The sequence below is a fragment of the Aphelocoma coerulescens genome, chromosome 3 (genome assembly GCF_041296385.1).
Source record: "Aphelocoma coerulescens isolate FSJ_1873_10779 chromosome 3, UR_Acoe_1.0, whole genome shotgun sequence".
Taxonomy (NCBI): Eukaryota; Metazoa; Chordata; class Aves; order Passeriformes; family Corvidae; genus Aphelocoma; species Aphelocoma coerulescens.
This window is the reverse complement of record NC_091016.1, coordinates 51,965,609-51,985,635: the sequence shown is the minus strand read 5'-3', so window position 1 is coordinate 51,985,635 and position 20,027 is coordinate 51,965,609. Positions and strand designations below refer to the sequence as shown.

Below are 20,027 nucleotides of genomic sequence, written 5' to 3'. Positions count from 1 at the left end.
GTGAATTACTGGGTTCTAGACATATGTGGTACCAAGTACCAAGTACCACGTCCTACTCACTTTCTACAGAAATCTAATTTCTTCACATTAAACAGTGAATTCTATAAATGGGTCAATCATTTAAAGCAGAGAAATCTTGTTGCAACTTGAAATATATGCTCACGCTCAGGGAAAGACAGTAAAAAAAATCATTACAGTGACTGTGTCAGTGTTTTCAGGAATGAGATGTGTTTTACTTTCATCAGTGTTCCTTTTTTGGTGACAAAATACATTTTTCTCCATCTTTAATATCCGCGGCAGAGAAGTAGGAAAAAATCAAAACTTTGTAACAGTGTGACTTTATTTCTCACTCTCCTTGCCTAGTCGGTGTTAATTTGGCTCATTCTAAATGAGAACAGTATCAGAGTATATTTAATTACTTCTCTTCTTGTAGCAGGCCAACTTTAAATCTCTTGTTGATTTTTAATTCAACAGAAAAAACATTAGATGTGTTGCTTTTGGCAAGACAACAAGCAATAAAATTTTACGTAGCGTGCAGCACTGTGAAGTCAATGCCAACTGTATACGAATGCTGTTTAATTGGTGGCAATTCTCCAAGCAGTCATTGGCCTGATGTATGACACACAAGGGCTGTCCCCTGCCTCAACCTGCATGTTGATGCCTCCCTTTCAGAACAAAATGCCTGTGAATGTAGAATACCACCGTTTTGCTTAGTTGGATAGAAATTCGCAATTAAGCCTCTCTTTGCTTAGCTTTGCTATTCTCACCATCTGCTTCTGGGTATGAATTTTCACTGACTTGTTTGGTATACATTTCCAAGCTGTTTACAGAATATGAGCCTAATGAGCTGATCCTACTATATTGAAGGTAGAAATGTGTATTTTATAGGCCCTGATAGAAAAATACATACTGTATGAACTGTTTATATTGTCTTTGATATAAATCTTCTTCTAGAGGTAAAATGTTTAAATCCCAGATCAGTGTGATGCATAGCACCCAAGTCTATGTGTAGGAGGAGTTTGAACTGAGTGTTAGCACACTGGGAAAAATCTGCAAAAGCTGCTCCTCTATATAATCTTGAGCATTTTTAAAACTGTGGCTAATTACTAAGAAAAATGAATTTTTTTTAAAACTATGTGTCTATTCTAAAATTTTTTAAAAAGCATGTTTTAAGTTCTTTTTAGCTTTACCTTTCTAGTATATATATATAAAAAAGAAATGTCTCTCTGTCTCAAGTACCAATTTCCCACTGAAACAGAGAGCTGCTCATTTTCCCGTTTATATCCCCAAAAATACGATTAGTGATTTTGATTGTCCAGTCTCTGGAGGGTTTTGAGCTTGCCTTTTTGCAATGTTTATAATCTAAACAGAGCAGACAGAACACAGTTGTAAGTGTTGTGTGACAAGTCTGAGAATTTCAGCTGACAAATATGATCTATGACATCGTAAAATATTTTAATGAATGAGGGGAAAGAGGAGAGGGCAGAAAGGGATAAATTATATAAATTTGGGGGAAAAAAGATAGCCTATCACTGCTACTTACTAGTTAAAACTTGTGCAAATCCATCTCCCTGTCTGCTACTCAATTGCTTCTCTTAGCCTTCTGCAGGTTCTTGTCACAGAAACAGAGAATAGTTGAGGTTGGAAAGGATCTCTGCAGGTTTTTGAGTCCAACCCCATTGCTCATGGACATGTTCACTGGGTTTTGTATATCTCCAAGGATGGAGATTCAACCATTCAATATTTCAATTTCAGTATGCAATCATCCTTTCAGTAAGAAAAGTTTTTATGTTTACTTACACGGAATTTCCTGTACTTCAGTTTTGCACCTTGCCTTCTGTGTTCTCACTGGATACAACTCTTAAGTCTGTCATCTTTTTTCCTTATCACCCCATTAGATATTTTATACACATTGATAAAATCCCTCCTGAGCCTTTTTTTCCCTGGCTGAATGATCCCAGCCCTCAGTCTCTCCTTATGATTCAGGTGCTCTCAGCCCTTAATTGTCTTTGGTCCTTTGCTGGATTTGCTGCATATGTTCATGTCTCTCTTGTACTCTGGGATCAGGTTTACTCAGAAATTTACAGGTGGTAGTTCTGGACATAAAAGAGGAGTATCTGGAGAACTAAAATCTATTTCACCTTCATTTGACAAGAAATGTCACTGTCCATGGAGAGTCCATGCATAGCCAAATAGGATAGAATCAAGCCTCTGTGAGTGATAGCAATACATACCTGTGATAAACATTTAAGGCAGGTGTGACAGTTCATCAGGAGAGAACTTTATTGTATCAAGTAACTGTAATAATTATCAAATAGCACTCAAAGCTGACATACAGATATTCCTGTTATATTTGGGAGTCCCTCCATCCTTGACCCATACATTACACATATCTAGGAGAATGATGGTTAAAAAGCGGCAGAAAGGTTTACATCTATGCTACAGTAATTATTGCTTTTATTCACAGCTGGTTTTAGAGGTTTCCTGCTAAGAAATGATGCATCTGACCATCTGATATATGTAGGAAAAAATATCTGGAAGCTGAAATAAGTCCCTTGAAAGTTTGTCTCATCCTATAGAGTATATGATCTTCTGACAGTTGGGTAGGCTTTTCTTCTCTGTATTTCAACCTGATTTCTCAGAGTACATACTGGTGGTTTGTTCTTTTAGGTTTTTTTGGCTTTTTTTGTTTTTTAACCTAAATACCATAATCTAGGGTTTCAAGTTCAGCCACTAAGATTTTGCCCCCAGTGCATGGATATAAAAACACATTCGTCCTTGTTTCTAAAAGAATCAGTTGCATTAAAATTTTACACACATTTACAAGAATAGAAATATAATTTTAGAAAAAAAATCCAGAGTTTCATGAAAACATCCATATGTAAAGGTGGATCATTTTATTATCACCTATTATCACCTATTTTATTATCCCCTATGTAAAGGTATCATTTTATTAATGCCTGTCTTTAATTTTCTGAGATAATCAGCTGATTTTCACTTCTTGAAAGACTAGCTTCTGCTTAGCTTTGTCTGCTGGGTTTTACGAATACAAAGCAAAGAGGAATTTTTCTTTGCCTTGCTTACTAGCACTGGTTCCTTGCTGGGATCAAATTCTGAAGTGAGTTTACACAGATTGGATGTGAGTGCCATGGAGTGTCTTGGGAATTGTACCCTTCAAGTGAAAATTAGTTTCAAGTGTGTAAGGGTATTTCCAAAGCAGTCCCTTGAAAAAACATCAGCCAAAGTGGAGATCTTTAATCAAGTTCTTGACTTCATTTTTGTTTTGTCTGTTAGCTTACCCACAAATAATCTTCCATCCATCATTTTAAAAGAAAACCAACAAAATATGTGTGCACCCCCTGAGAATAAACTATTGGAAATAAACTATTAACAAGGATTTTTTTTTCTGAATACCGTCTTGTATTCATTTATTTCAGCATGAAAATAAATTATTTGAATGTTGAAGGTGCTTACAAAGGAATGTTACAGACTGATTAGGAAATTACAGAGGAAAATTCTGCTCAATAAATGTCTTCCTTTACTTAATGTAGATCCTTCTACTAAAGTCTTGATAGTAGTATATGCAAAAGCAATCATGGAATAAGGCCTTTCATTTATTATTCTGTAAAATTAATGAACCTGAGACAAAGCTCCTGCTGTTTTCAGTTTGCTCCAGCAATTAAATAATCATGCACAAATTGATGCAGAAATCAAAATTATTTGTGTGGCATCAGGCTGATATTTAGATAGAAAGAAGATTGCTCTTTAACACATAAGTTCTTTAAATTACAAAGCGGTATTAGAACAAACATATTAGTCATTGTTTTCAGATCTGAATAAGTATTCTTGTGTCATATTTGTTTCTGTGTTAGGTCTGTCCCTTCAGAATTGTTGGTTTGTTCTTGTTGTTGCCAATATTCCGTGGTGCTGCAGCGCAGTAGCTGGGATTGCGTGCGTTTGAACAGGAGAATAATGGTGTTCATTCTGATTTGCTCTCGCTGGTGGTGTTACAGCAGTGCTCAAGGACACTATACCCTTAATCAGCCAAATCCAATCAAGGAATTCAAGCACTTCTAGATCTATTTTAAACTGTAGATTTTGTTAGATTCTTTTTTACTACATTTTACCTATGTGTCTGTTTTAGTTCAACTGCCATTATATATATATATATAAAAACTGCTTGAGAGCTGGTTAAGAAACAATTTCTAGGAAATTTAGAAATCAAACAAAACTTAAAGCAAAATTTCTGGGGCTGGGCTATAAACAGAAGCTGGTGAGCTGTAGCAGCAGTAGCTTCCACTGTTGGTCTGAACAAGCAAGAGACTCTTTTTCTGCTGTTGTAGGTAGTTTTGAAAATGGAAATGTTTTAGTAACTATGACTGAAACTGCCTGTGGGCCATTTTTAAGTACTACTGCAGTTCTTTTGAGGTTGTTTTCTTCTTGTGAACCTTGCAAACTCTTTCTTACAAATAAAATAGATGTAATGACTTATTTTTCAGTCCTGATGCCTTTTCCCCTTAAATGGTTGTGATTTCTTTCAACAAATTGTCTTTCTGGGGCTTTTTTTTAAAGAAGATAACCAGATAGATAACCAGCAGAGTATAAAGTGTTTGGGCAAATGCTTTTACGAGAGGTTACCTTGTGGTGGAGTTCAAATATTGCCAAGGGGTATATGCCATAAGCTGGTGGAATAGTTCATAGGGCCTTCAGATTCTTAAAATTTATTTACTTATTTAATAAATTAAGCCACCTAAGATACAAAGAAACCAGGTCTAACATCACCTGGGGCAGGTGGAAGCAACAGAACTTGAAACTGAATGTTTGGTTGTAGAAGTAGAATTTGGATGTACCAAATCTTTACCACCCCTGCTACTAGTTTAAGAAGGCTGAAAATACCTGAAAACTCTAGATTCTGATGTTTTGTAGAAGTAACTGAAAGAACTATCATTAAGAAAATGTAATGATACTAATTGGAAGCTGTACTACTTGCAAAAGTTAATCCTCTCTTCCCAACAAAAAGTAAAATGGTAGAAAATGCTTAGCTGTATTTCTTACCCAAGTAAAGTCTTTGATTTTTTTCTTACTGAGTTATGAATGAACTTATAGCAGGAGTTAATTATAATTGCTAAAGTTAATTATGTGTACAGTTGTTACAGTCAAGCAGAAAAAAACTCAAAAATGCCTGGCAAAGCTCTGCATGGAGCTCTCTCTATGGAGAGATGTAAAGAAGTGTTCCAGACTCTTTTTTTCCCTCATTTTTTCTTTTCTTTCTTCTCTCTATTCATGGAATCCTAGTAGAATCATAGAATGTTGTGGGTTGGAAAGGACCTTAAAGATCATCTGGTTCCTGTCTGTATTTCTCTTTTTCATGTAACAGTACAGATGTAGAGGCTCTTTAGGAGGCCTCTGAATTGCTTGTCAGCTCATCATCATGAAGGTTCTTTTTAAAACTGAATAGTAGTCAAGATCAGAAGGACAATGATGAGTTTATCTTCAAGAAGGAGGGATTGGCAGCTTCAACTCTTTAACTCCATGGGGGGACTGCCAGAGAGTTATCACTTGCCTTAAACCAAAGTGATGGGGTGGGCAGCAGCCTTGTCCGAGGTTGGTGAAAACAATCTCATACATCTGTTGTGGTATGAAATTATTTTAAAATAAAATTGAATTACTTTTTTCCAATGGCTTTTTTAGATGATGTGTGTGTAAACCTGTAAATAGATTTCTGAGATGTCAGAACTTGACATTTTTGTCTTGACTTTTTGATCAAAATTCTCTTAGACCATTTCAGTATTATGCAGTGTCTTGGACTTGTGCTGTAGCTGATATAGGGAGTCAGTGGAGTTGAGATATTACCTCCAAAAGGTACTTCAGAGTGTCAGGGAAGGGAAAATCTATGTATGTCTTAACTAACTACATCGTGAGTCCAAGCAAAACTAAGCTACTAAATTCTGCTTTTCAGTTAAGTCTCTATAATTACCTGAAGTGAATCTGTGTTTTATTATGTGGATTTAATAGATTGCATGATGAGTCTTCAGTCTCATTGTGTCACTTTGGGCACTACTATAGTGTAAGAACAAACATGCACTGTAATAGAACTGATTGTTTTCAAAAACAAAGTTTGAGTTAGCAGAATGCAGTTACTTATTGTACTGCTAGATAAAGACTGTTTATTGAGCAGGATTAAATGTTTGGTATTGAAATGGTGAAATGGTAAGGGATAACTTATCAGTGCAATAAACTGATGCGCACCAGTGATTGCTCCTCTATCCCTGCATCTCCCTGCAATACAGTGAACTGAAGTTAAATTGTAACCAGTCCAAATACTGAAGTCGTACCCAGTAGCTGATAGTCATAGGATGTAGCAGAAAAGAAGGCTTTTGTGCAGCTATCAAGGTGACAGGCTGCTGATCATGGTGCATGGGAACTTCCTAACTTTTCCATGGAGAAGGATATTTACTGAGTTTAACCAGCATCCCTGCCCAATATAGGTCCTTCACAGAGCCAATTACAGAGCTTTTATATGGTATCTGAAACTAATATTGAAAGGTTTGGTTAATGTAGTTTGAAAAATTTAATGGACTTCTTGATAAGTCTTTCAGAACATAATGCTCCTTGCAGGGACATTTGAATATTGCAAACTTTTATAGTGGACTCTTAAATTTTATTATTCTGTCATGACCTGCAAGCTGTATCCTAGAGTCATGCTCTCTGAAATTGCAGAGTAGGTTTTATTAACCAAATTTTTAATAGGATAATATGGCTCTTGAACCCAAGGTATTAGTCAGAGTCTGTGCTTTATGATGAAGGATTGATTTAATTAATACCAGACTCTAGTGAAGGGCAGGAAGTGCTATAATTTCTGATGTGTGGTTAAGATATGGTCACATTTGCTTGTTAAATATCTTGAGTCTGTTTTTCAAATGTTATATTGAATATAATTGTGATAGACATTTGATATCTTATACTTGTTTAACATAAATTTAAGTATTTTTTCAAAACCATAAAATAGAGATTTGTCTTTATGTATCCTTTAAAGTGAATTTTAATAAAATATATAAAATTTAAATTTAAAAGCTATCATTCAATACCAGTGTCAATGTATATTATTGCACTAGTGGAATAAGTAAGAAAATTATAAGTAAAAGTTAGATAAAGGTCAAATTACATTTTTAAGAGGAAATGGCATTTATTTTTTTGTGGGTTTTTTTTTTTCATGCAAGATAACTTACAGTTTGATCCATGGTGGGGAGTGGAGATGGGGATTGCAGGCATGAAGTAATTCCTTCTCTTTCTCCCTGACATAGGAGGTAGCTACAATTATGACTTTACCTATCTCAGAATACTGCAGTATCTGTTCTTTAGGCAGTGCTTGTGAAGCAGTGAAGCATATTTTTTCATGTAAATGTTGAAATGATTGGTTTTGTACTTTTAAATCAGAATTTTAAAGTCTTGTGTGACAAAAGAAGCTATCTGAAACCATGGAAATTCTTTTTTGACCCAGTTAAAACAAACATTCTAGGGCTCTGTTTTGAATTCATAAGGAACACTGCAGAACTTTTAAAGTGTTTTGAAACAGAGTTGTTTTGTAAGCCTTTTTCTGCAGAAACTGTGCCCTCTTTTTTTTTTTTCTCATTTGTAGGAAGAATATGTTTTCTTGAAGCAAACAAACATAAAATTTTACAAAATTTTCAGTTCTTACTCAGTGTGGGAAAGCTTTTTGTTTACTATTATTATATCATGCTTTTGCTAATTAGTCAGCAAGCTAAGTCAAACTAAATAGTAGTAACAGCCCCTTTTGCTATTAGCATAGCCCCATGGCTATTTTTACAGCATTTGGAGTACTTTATGGGGAGTATCTAATGAGGGATACAATCACAATTACATGCTGTAACTTTCTCAATTACCAAGATGAACTGTGAAATTGATGTCTTAATAACGAAAGTTGGGGAGGGGGTGGTTTGTTTCTAATGCCTAAAGCCCATAGGAATGAAGAAGGGGGTGAAACAATAGTAAGAAATTAGCAGAAGGGAGATAGAAATTTTTAACCTACATATTTGTTCAACTTCATCCTCAAATAATGGAAAACTGTGCATATATTGCCACAATGGAAAGTTATGCTGTGCACCAAACTAATATTAACCTTGCTATGTCATCTCTGCATTCTTTGGTCTGTTGGTTTTGTATGTAAAACTTCTCATAAGAAAAGAAAAAAAGGATCATGGTTGCATTGCTGGAGGCTGTTGTCTCCTACACCTTCTTTGTTGCAGGCAATGAATGAGGCAGGGACTTGCATGAAGGGAAGAATGATCTTGGAATAGAAGCAGTTGATAATTGCACTGGAGACATGTATTCTATATATGCTTCAGCAGTAGAAGGGTTTGCACAATTCTGTGCAATTCACTTAACTTGACCTTTTCATGGTGTTCATCATTTTAAGAGCCCACCATGTGATTCTCAGAAGTATGAAAAAAGTTTTAAAAATCGATACCTGGACTGAGGCAGTTTGAAGTGGCATTCTGAGTAACTGTGGCACTTTCAGGGCGAGGGGAAGGCTAGAGATATATCAAATTGACCCTCTGAAATGATGTGATAATTTTATAACAGTGATTTCTCTGTAGCACCATTCCATGTCTGTGAGAAGAGATTATTAGAGTGGTTTTACCTCCTTAGGGAAGCTCAAACCAGAAAATCATGATTGTGAAATTCTGTGATGCCTCCAGTGTGTCCAACTATGATTTGTCAGCAGAGGTTACACATGTCAAATTTTATTGGTGTGTCTTACAGTGATATTTCTGATAAAAGAATAACCTTGAAAAACCAGGAATTCTGAGTTCTGCTTTGGAACATTCTAACACTTCCACTCATCTCCATCAAGGTGTCTTCCATCCTATATTGACTATTAATCTCCCTTCTCAATACTTTTATCCTCTATATTTTTAAGTTCTCTAGCTTTTTTCATATGTTTGAATGCCACCAGGGGCAGAGATTTAATGCTACAGAATAAACTTGCCTATTTGCTACTAAAAAATTCAGCAGAAATATTTGAAATATTTGGCTGGATCAGACTGGGCATATACAGAGTATCTAGAATGTAGTTGCTACAGTTGCTCATGGGTCTTCTCTTCAACAACTTTGAATAAGACAGTTGGTGTTTTTCTAATATTTTTTCTTTTAATCTGTTTAGCAGAACACTGATAATGAAAATATTCTTGGGGGGGGTTGATTCAGAAGCTTTACTGCACAGTAATTTAACATGTGAGAATTTATACAATTTACTTGCACTGCACATTTGTGTTAAGTCATTTATGCCAAGATATTTTCAGGATTAAGACTGTAAACCCTTTACACTCTATTGCACTTTCTCTAGGTGATTTTAATTTAGTTGCAAATGGTAAATGTTGGTATTTCAACAAAAGCAAAGCTTGATCAAGGCTCAGCTCAGGGAATGGAGCAGAATTGCAGCTGAGACAGAGGAGCAAATTTTCACTATTTCTTACTTAACCTTAATGTGTTGCTTTAGAAGTATTTAGGGTGTTTTCTTTATAGATGTTGGTTTAGTACACGATGCCTATCAGACAAATAATGGAGATGGAATGTTGAGAATATAAAATATCTCCAATGATAATCAGTGCTGACTTAAAGGGTGTGTGAAGCTTCTATTAACCAATTTCTGAAACAGTAACCCTTAATTATTGAATATAGTCTGAGTCTACAGCAAGTATCCCACAGGAACACTGATCTCTGTGGAACACTACCAGTACTTTTACCTGAGTTCAGACTGTCTGTGAATACTGTTAGTATTTAACCACACTGTAAACTTCAAGCAGAGGTGGTAAGCCAGACTGTTTCTGATCTATCTCTTCCTTCCAATTCCCCATATCTCTTCCAGGCATACAAATCCCCGGGAAAAGAGACATTAGAAAATACACTTTGAAAACACAGTGAGAAATATTTAGGTCCCAGTTAATCATTTGCATTGTATTCTATGTGCTCTGTCATTTGGTGGGGTCAAGGTGGGATTCTAAAGGAGAGTTCTCAACCCCACTAAGAAATGTTTAGTTTGCTGCAAAGCAACAAACCTATTTCTGAAATTTAAACAAACCAAAGCTGGTTTAGAAAAACTTGATGCTTTATGACTTCTAAATTGTTTCTAAAAGTTTTTGTTATGTAAAATTCAAGCTGCAGATTAATTTATAAAAGTTTAGTATGTTCCCTGTTCTGAAGGGTGAGGAGAGAGTTCAAAGATCTTTGAACACATGACAGCAAGTCTTTTATTTTGAAATGTTTTCTACCTGCTTGGTGTGACAATTTTGAAGTGTTTAAAGTACAATGCTGTATGAACACCTTTGGGCATCTGGAATCAAAATGTGCACATACTTCTGACTGTGAATGCAAGATTTCTGTTTCTGTTCTCTCCTGTGAGACTGATGAGCGTTTTTATTTGCCCCCACAGGGGTTGTTCAGAACTTTGTCGTATACCCATGGTGGAATACAAACTTGACAGTGAAGGCACCCCATGTGAGTATAAAACCCCTTTCAGAAGGAATACCACTTGGCATCGGGTGCCGACTCCCGCTGGGCAGCCTCTCTCTCGTGCCTCTCCAATCCTAGGAACATCTGACAGACTGCAGTGCCAGCAGCTTCTCCAGCAGGCTCAGACAGCCATTCCTCGTAGCACTTCCTTTGATAGAAAACTGCCAGATGGTGCAAGGTAATACACTCTCTGGTTAATGCCTGTCATATTCCTAATGTGGATTACTTTTGAAATCTCTGCTTTCTAGAACTTTGGTGTCTTATTTTTTAAACCTCATTTTATTGAGTTTTGACGGTAATTTTAATTCTGAGGTTGTATTAAATAGCATTCACTGCAGCAGTCTGCTTGAAACAAGTGACTTTTGGTGTTCGTGATGGAAGTGGGCTGTACTCAGGATCCTACTGCTGAGGACAGCTAACCTTTCCCTTTTGTCCCAAATCAGTGAAGTGGGAAACTGCCTTGTGACTTCTGCATCTTAATAATGTCCTGTTCCCCACCTTTTGGAAGACTATTTAAACAAATATTGAGTGTAAATAAAATGAACTCATTCCTTTAAAAATTAATTATTTAATGTCGTTACCAAGCTATTGGCATAGTTTCAAAGGGTTCTGTAACTCATTACCAGCCCTTATGCTTTGCTTTGCTTTTAATTAAACAAAGCAGAGCTTGTGATTTGAATATGTAACACCTCTTAGATGATGGGATGGTATCCTTAAATGTTAGCTCTGTTCTAATTTTATCATAATTCTTCATAAGATGAAAATTCTTTTTTAAACATAAAAATTTGCAAATACATTTGACCTTTGAATTATTTAGGAAAACCATATGTCTTCAGCAGAACTCTGCCCTTTATTGTTTACAATTATTTCAGCTTATGCCCTTATCTATGGGGTGATGTAGTTCTAATTTCCAAGGAAATAATTACTGCATGTTGAAAAGATCTAATTGATATAAAAATCTGAAATACTAGTCTTAAATGGGCTTAAAAAAATTCTGGATGAAATCATGAAGTACCACTATTGCTACATTGACTTATTTATTAGAAAAGAATTAATGACTTTTTACATTGAAATGTACACAAGTAATAGCAGTACATATTTGAAAATATGTCTATTTCATGGTCTGGGGAAGGAACATGCCCAGTTATGACCATTTGATCATTTGCATTCTTCTTCTCCCCTGTCCCCCTCTTCACCCCCTGAAAAATTGAGAGGTGTTTCTGAAGCATTTTTGTGCCGTTATAGAACTTAAGCTTTTCCTAATGTCTTGTTGATTAAATTCTTGATAACATCTAGCGTAAGGAAACAATGTATCAAATGTCTAGAAATACTTCATCATCTATGAAGCTTTATTAAGCATACTGTATGCCTATACAGAAAAGAAATGAAAGTTTTCTTACATGCTACTTCCCAAAAGACTTCACAAGCATAAGTTGTACTTCTTGTAACACTCTGCAAAGCATGTGAAAAAATGCTTATACTGAGTCTGCTTTTATCATGAAGAAATTCCTGCACCACTTAAACAAAACATGTGCAGTGCAGAAGTGCTATTATGGGGAAGACATGATAAAGGGTATAAATTATGAAAAGAGAGGAAAATTATGGATTCTGGCATATAGGTCCTGAAACATGTAAAGAAAGGTACCTAATTGGCAAGGTCTTTCCACATGGGAGGAGGCATAGTTGATGATTTGGCAGAGAGATGAGCTTAAAATAGAAGAGTGTGAAGTAAGTTGAATGAGTGCTTCTAAGTAGTCTTGCGAGGATGAAAGTGTATACTCAGGCTAGGAAAATGATGAAGAGATTTTAGAGGGTCAGAGACCCAGTATTGTCAGTTTAAGAGTACAAGAGGGGAGAAGCAGGTTGATAAAACAGGGAAGGTTTAACAGCTGATCTGAAAATGAGATAAGGGGGAAGTCAGCAATAAAATTGATTGAGAGATAAAAAAAGGAAGAAGCAAAAGAAATGTGGACTAGATATAGTAGAAGACTTAGGCAGCAAAAATCCAAGTACCGTGACATATAATTTTTAGGTGCCCAATCCCTGGAGTGAAATTAAAAACTGAGAGCTGAACGCTTATGCTACAGTTTAATTCTACAGTTAATTCTACAGTTCCTGAGAATTAAACGCTTTGAGAAGTCAATCCAAGTATTTTTGTGTTTTTCAAGGAATTTCCTCTAATTACTCACTAAGAAATACAAAGATATCCTTGAGCTCTACTCCTGTTTTCACAAAGTGGCTAATTCTGTGACAGCTTTTCATAACGTGCCTAAGTGAAGCTTCAGTCAGGCTCACTCTTCTGATTTTTGCACCAAGAAGTCTCTGCATACTTTAGTCCCTGAGTCACACTTGTAGGCAATGCATCCTATCACCTGGAGTCTGGAATCCATTCCTGAGAGCAGATGGCTGGAATTTTTGTGTGAAGGAACTGCGTGAGGCAGTCATTGATGGGATTTCTGTGGTTCTCCTTTTGTAGCCACTCTTTGTTTACTAGGCTAAAGGCTTCACACTTGTCCAGCAAATGGGAGGTAGACATATTTCAGCCTTGGAACAGGACAAAGCAATGTCCTGGTTTTGAGGACAATGTCCTAAACATCAGTCTGGAGGCTGGGAACACATGGGATCATAACTTACCTGTTCCTTAATGCTGGGTCACTTAATCTGTGCACAAAATGCATAATTCTTGGTGGTAAGAACAAGTACATGGAACTGAATCAGGCTGTGGCCTATTGACTACTTCACTTAATTGATAGAGGTTGTCCTGTCAATACTTCTCAGTCAGACATGCTGAGAAATTAGGTACTACACTATTTATTTTGTTTGGCTATTAGAGAAAATATAACACCTAATGTCTTTAAAACGCAAAATATAATAGCTAATGTCTTTAAAATTTTCAAGCTGAACAGTAAAGTTGCTTATCGAAGGTCATGTCCTTGGGAAATTGTTGTGCAAAAGAAAAAACAACCTCTTCATTTCCTCCCTGAGTACATACATTCATTTCCACATGTAAAAAAATGGGGGGAGAGAAAAGAAAAAAGGATAAATACAGGGAATTGAGTTCAAGATAGTGTCATTGAACAAAATTATGTTGTAGTTATGGAATGATGTGCACAGAAGTGAAGGAAAGGCTAGTCATAAAAATAAAATTTAAGCATTAAATTTCAACTGTCTGAAAATCTAACAAAACTGCTTAGAGACATTGTTAAGACATGAGGTTCAAAAGTTTAAATAATAAGTACAAAATAATACTCTTCCTGAAAATGCTTTTTTGTTGCTTTTCTATGTCAAAGGATTAATGAAATAAAATTTTAAAAAGTATTAGAATTGCCTCTTCCAAATTTACTTTCTTTAAAATTGGAATTAGTGCCGTGGAACTAACAATCATTTCTGAGGCACTAGGAGAGCTTCCCACACATAAATTTAGAGACCTAATCCAGCTGCTCTGACTCCTGAGTAATCCCACTTGTTCAGAACTAAAGCCAGATCTAAGGAAAATAGGATTTGGCACTTACTCTTTCTCTTTTTCTGCCTTTTTTATATATTCAGTTGGAAATGTTTTATTAATGGATAAATACTATACATTTAAAATTCTTGTTAAAGTTCTATGAAACTGAGATAAACCTCTTAAATTCCCCAAATGAATGTAACCAGGTGTTCGTACTGCATCTGTATTATCTGTGAAAGTGGATGTATTTGATAAAAGAAGCACAGCCCAGTTCAAATCTGAAACCCCACAAATACCTCAGTGCACTGTTAATGACTCTAATCAACATTACAGAAGTTCTCCAAGCAACCAGTCCTCATCCAGTGACCCAGGACCCAGCGGGAGCAGCCACTGGAGACAGCAAGTGGGATATGACGGGTATTGGTGGTTTTTAAAAGCTTTTGTTTAAATCTTGCCATAGCTCCCATGCATCTTCTTTCTTAAGCAAAATTTATATGGATGTTCTAGATTTTATTTCAAACACTGTTAGTATCTTTTAAGATGTGCAGGTGTACTGATGTTTGATGTAACATGCATGCAACTACAATTTTAAAGTCATCCTAATTTAACTCTTTAGGACCATATTTTTAAAATCGATTAGATAAGAAATGGTTCTTAGGTTTATTTCCCAGTAATAGGCCAGAAATCAGCTAGTAACTCAGAACTAGAATAAAATGATAATACTTCCTCTTCCTGCTTCAGGAGGAAGGTGTTTAGTTAAAAAACCTTTATGGTCTCCGAAGGTTTTATTTCCTGCTATGTTTGTTTCAGTGACACCCATTCCCTAGCATATGTCCTCAAAAAAGTAGGAATTTCAGAGGTCTCTTCTCCCTAAAAGGCTGTACATAGATGGTCCTTTCACATCCCTGTTAATCCCTTGGTACTGAAATTTCAGAAGTTAGCTATCTGTATATAAAAGACCACCCCAATATAACTCATGTTATGAGAATATTATGTGAGACATCTGTTCTAAACTACTTTAAATTTATGAGTTTGTTGTATATATACAGCTGCCGAAAACATTACAAAATGTTGAGCTATGGCAGTATCTACAATAGAGTAATATAAAAGCATTCCAGACTTGCCAAGTGGCTTTCAGAAGCTACTTTTCAGGAAAAAAAAGTGAATATTGAAAGCATCAGCTTGACTCCTTGAAGTTTATTAATGCTTTGGCATGATTAATTGTGGATAAGGTATTCCATGTAGCAGATATATATGCAGTATCTTGTAGACTCTTCAAGGAATTTCACATAACTCAGTGAAATCTCTGGCAGCTAAACAGATGCTAATAATTCAAATAAAAAAGTAGCTTTTTTTTTTTGACAGTCAACTCATCAAAATGCATCTTGTGTCATTTTTTCCAGCACAGTTATTTCTGACAGCATTCTAGGTTTTAGTTTGTTGCTTTGTGAAATGTTTAAACTTTTGCAGTATAATGCAAAGCAGTGCATCTGGTACTAGCTTACATATTCTCAGTGTGAAACCCTGCAAAACTACAATTACTCTCTGTGGGGCTTAGATCACAAAGAGGTTAAGCATATATTATCATGGTTCTTCACTACAAAAGCTTTGGAGTATATAGCCCCAAGAATGCATTTCTTCTTAAAGTTCGTTGTCTTCTTGGCATGTTTGCACTTTAGATGCAATGGTGTGCTTTTGAAAAAATTGCATGTAAATATTTCTATGCAGAGTTTCAAAATGTTTGGGAATGATGATTATTTTAAAGAGTCACAAAATACTTTTAAGAGTAAAAAGTGGTGTCATTCATCGTGTAACTGATCTTGCAGGATGAAAACCTTAACAGCTTAATTTTCTGCTTACATTAAAAGATGCCAGTCCCCATTACTCCATGAACATCACCAAGGTTCAGGCTCACTGGAGTGTGAAGGAGGGAGAGAACGAGAGGAAACTTTGGAAGGAACGAGACATTCTGGTAATAAACCCCACTGTATCTTTGCAATGCGGTGCCTGTTGAAATGCAGCCACCTCCCCATGTGGAGGTTTGACTCACCAAGAGCATGTGATGTGACAGTGAAAGCAGGGACTGTTACGATGTTCTGTGAAGATGCATGTGTCTGATTCCAAAGAGTGTGCAGGTCTGAAACCTGATGCTGAGTCCTGTGCCTTTCTCCATTATTTTTGGCAGAAGCCAAGTGGCATGCACCATCAACCAAAGTCCTGAGCTCCTACAAAGACCGAGCTTTACAGAAAGAAGGCAGTGGCAAGGAGTCGCCAAACAAGCTTTCACATGTAAGTCTTTTACTTGGATCTCATTCAGAATGCTAAAAACAAACAAACCCCAAAACAGCAGCAACAAAAAACTACTCTGGACTTACAGAAATAAATCTTAAAAATACATTTTAGTAATTTATGAAGACCACGTGATTTATGAATTTATGATGTGTGTTTTGGGAGGCAAAGATAATGCTCACCTAGATGTGGGTTGAATCAAGTATGCTTAATCTGTATTTACAAACTCAGAATTCCAAGAGGGCTTGGGTCTGGGGCATTAAGGAGATAAAACTAGTATAATCTCCACTCAGCTGTGAATTTACAGCTTCATTTATACTGGCTTGTTTAATCTGTGGAGTATTTAATTACCCTTTAAAAGAAAATAAAATTATATTTACCATACTGCTTTTCATCTTGTGTGAAATACCCATGGAGTGTAATTATCAATAAGCACTATAAAAATGTAGCTTGTACATTGGGAATGCTGAACAGATTTTCTAGTCTACCTAGTTTAGTAGCTTGTTTTCAGTAATGGCAAAATCCTCAACAGCCTAGTGATGGAAAGTATGATAACGTTTGTTATGTAAAAAATCCTGCTATATGTAGGAGGAGTCTGTACACTAGTTTGTAAATTTATATTTTATGTGTGAGCAAGAGCATCTCCTAGCCTCTGCTAGGAGAGGGATCTCATAAAAAGGTTACTCACCCTTCCCATTTATATCCTACCTAATAGAGGTCTGTTTGCCCAAGTAGAAGTACATCTGCCTTTATTCTGGCTACTCTGTCACAGAGATAAGTTAATCCAACTCTATAAAATTTATTTTAAAAGGTAAATAACAAATCCCCCCAACTTTATTGGCACAAATGTCTGACATAATTATTCCACTTCAATAATCATGCTTAGTTTAGGGCCTTATGACTTAAGTGGCTTTCATCTGGTACACATACATCACAATTGGCTTCAATTTAACTAGCCACACATCCAATTGGATTTGATCCAATGAGCTGCATATTTCAGCCACACTGAGAAAAAAGCCAACAATAATTCGGTCTTTGGCTTTTTTCAGATTTGCAGAAGAGCTTGTTTAAACAAATAATTACCAAAGCTTCTAGCTTTAACAAATGCTTATTTTAACTGTTCAGAAATGCAATTTTATGGATGTTAAGCAGGCCCTATAATCAGAAAATTCAATTCTGATCTTAAGATTTGTGATAGAAGATGGAACTAGAGCCTTTTTATTCGCAGAGAAATCAACCTTTAATGTGTCTAGCCAGCTGTGCAATTCATTTCACAGAAACTGGTGGTATAATTGGCTCTTTTCATACTTTGCAGTTATATGATAGCATACTGTAAAAAAATAATAAAATGGTCTTTGAATGGTACAAATGCAGTAATTTATATGAAAATAGATCTCTTACTATTTAATTTGAGGGGAGTCTTTTTTGGTTTGTTTTCTTGTTGTTAAGATTGGGGACAAAAGCTGTTCAAGCCACTCAAGCAGTAACACCCTATCCAGTAATACATCCAGTAACAGTGATGAAAAACACTTTGGTTCTGGAGATCTGATGGATCCTGAGCTGCTCGGATTAACATATATAAAGGGGGCTTCCACTGACAGCGGGATCGATACCGCTCCCTGCATGCCGGCTCCGCTCCTGGCCCCTCTGCACCTTGCTGGCAGCAGGTCTGGAGTGCACTGTCGCACGGAGCAGTGGACCGAGGCTTCGGATCCTGCCGGGCCGGACGAGGATCCAGCTAAAATCTATGCTGTTCATAGCTATGCCTCTGCTATTCCCACCAGTCATACGGCTGAAGGCAGTATGGGAGACCTAAGTGAAATCTCCTCTCATTCCAGGTATGCGTTTCTTACAAATCAGGGGTTATGGATTATAGATTGACATACAGATACCTCTATGATGTTGTTTTTATTCTGTTTACCTTCTTTGAAATGGAACTTAAAAGATTTTGATATTTTTGTTGTATTCAAGTGCCTATATGAGCAGTTTTCAAGTAATTTTTGATGAGTCTGCCTGAAAAGCATAGCCAGACCTCCTTCCACATCTGATGGAGGCTTTATATGTGACCCTTGCAAGTTGCTTAGGTTTTTAAAATTGGGAAGCATCCCTGAGTAAAAGAGAAGTTTGCACCTAGAACTTATTTCACATACTTTTGGCTTTTTTAGTACACTGCAACAAATTACCTTGGAGTTAATGCTGAGGGAAATCAGAAAAATTGGACAATGGACAATCTTTACATATAGAGAAACTGCATTGCATACCATCCCCCCTAATTTACATTATTCTGATGTACGCTTTACAGTTTTGCATGTTGAGCTGATTGATTTTCAGCTTTTCTCTTTGTTACCAATGAAATGTGTGCATGGTACATCTGTTGTAAAGCAAGCCTTGAAAGTACACTTTTACAGCTGGTTGCCTTTATCTTCCAGTTCCCATTTTATGGTGACTTTGAAGTTGAAGCTTTGGTCTATGTGTTAAGGTTTTTACTCTGTAAAGGATAGAAGGAAATTGTTTGTTCTTCTTTCCCTCTGATTTTCCTGTTTTCAGTGTCAGTCAGTACAGGAAAATAACCAAATAATACCTTGTATCCTGATTTCCTTATATGCTTAACGTGAGTGAATTTGTCTTGTATGGTTATTCTGAAGAAATGTATTCTTCAAGGAAGTGTTTGCTTTAGTTTATTTGAAATGGTTTTTAGAGTCTTCACTAAAAGGTTTTCTTAGTGCCTACTAGTGCTATTATTTATAATAAAAGGGGCTGTTAAAATTATCCAGAGGACTGTTTTGTTGAACTGAAATTTACATCTGTTAAATTTGCTGATAATTTAATATTAGTGTGTCTGATTGAAAGGCACAGCCTAATCTTGCATCAACTGGCAAAATCATTGTGAAGTGGAAAAGCACATAGGTTTTATGATTAGGGAGATATTTGAGTAATTCCCTATGTAGTTTTTATGTAAATGTGTGTGTACATATTTACTTAAAATTGCACAAACAAATTGAATACCTTGAACTTAGGCTTTTAGTTTTGATTCACATCAGTTTACATTGGCATTTCAGCAATCTGAATTCCCTGCATTGTTTGTTCTAGAAACTCATCACAATTCTGTTCTCAAAGAGCTTTAATGTATACGCAGTCGGTGTGTGGAAAATTACTGTGCCAATTTTGCTTCATTGATTTTAACCTTGAGAAAAACTTAACACTGAGAATTATTGCTGCATACCAGGCAAAGCATTCCTGATTTGTTGTTGCATAGCATATTAAATTTTTCCTTTTGTGTGTTTCGTTCACTTTTCCAGTGGGTCACATCATTCAGGAAGCCCATCAACACACTGCTCCAAAAAGAGTGGCTCCCTAGATACCTCCAAAGTTTATATAGTGTCTCAGAATAGTAGCCAACAGATGTCTGGGTCGATTTCAAAACCATACCACAGACAAGGAGCAGTGAGTAAATATGTCATTGGATGGAAAAAATCAGAAGGAAGTCCTACACCTGAAGAATCTGAAGTTTCAGAATGTCATGAGTAAGCACTTTGTTTTACTTCATTTGGGGAAGAATTGTAGTGAAAATAAATTTTAAAATAGGATACAAAAAAATTACAAATTCTGTTTTGCCTTTAAATGTTTGGGGTTCATTTTCTGTACTTTTATGTATCTAATGAAGCTTAACACTTCTTAATAGTCCATGAGAAATGTGTTGTTCTTAGGTGGAAGAAAAAGGCTTGAACTCACAGGAAAACATGCAGTACCTCAAATATAG

General features: G+C 36.0%; 1 protein-coding gene across 4 annotated transcripts in view; it reads left to right on the top strand.

Moving 5' to 3' along the window:
- Nucleotides 1-20,027, top strand: part of SIPA1L2 (signal induced proliferation associated 1 like 2) — a 127,870-nt gene that overhangs the window by 86,517 nt on the left and 21,326 nt on the right. For all 4 annotated transcript variants that reach the window (XM_069010271.1, XM_069010274.1, XM_069010273.1 and 1 more), the window contains exons 11-16: nt 10,454-10,711; nt 14,312-14,395; nt 15,847-15,950; nt 16,164-16,267; nt 17,717-18,105; nt 19,567-19,791. In XM_069010271.1, the coding sequence (XP_068866372.1) occupies nt 10,454-10,711; nt 14,312-14,395; nt 15,847-15,950; nt 16,164-16,267; nt 17,717-18,105; nt 19,567-19,791 (1,164 nt within the window). The remainder of the gene's footprint in view (nt 1-10,453; nt 10,712-14,311; nt 14,396-15,846; nt 15,951-16,163; nt 16,268-17,716; nt 18,106-19,566; nt 19,792-20,027) is intronic.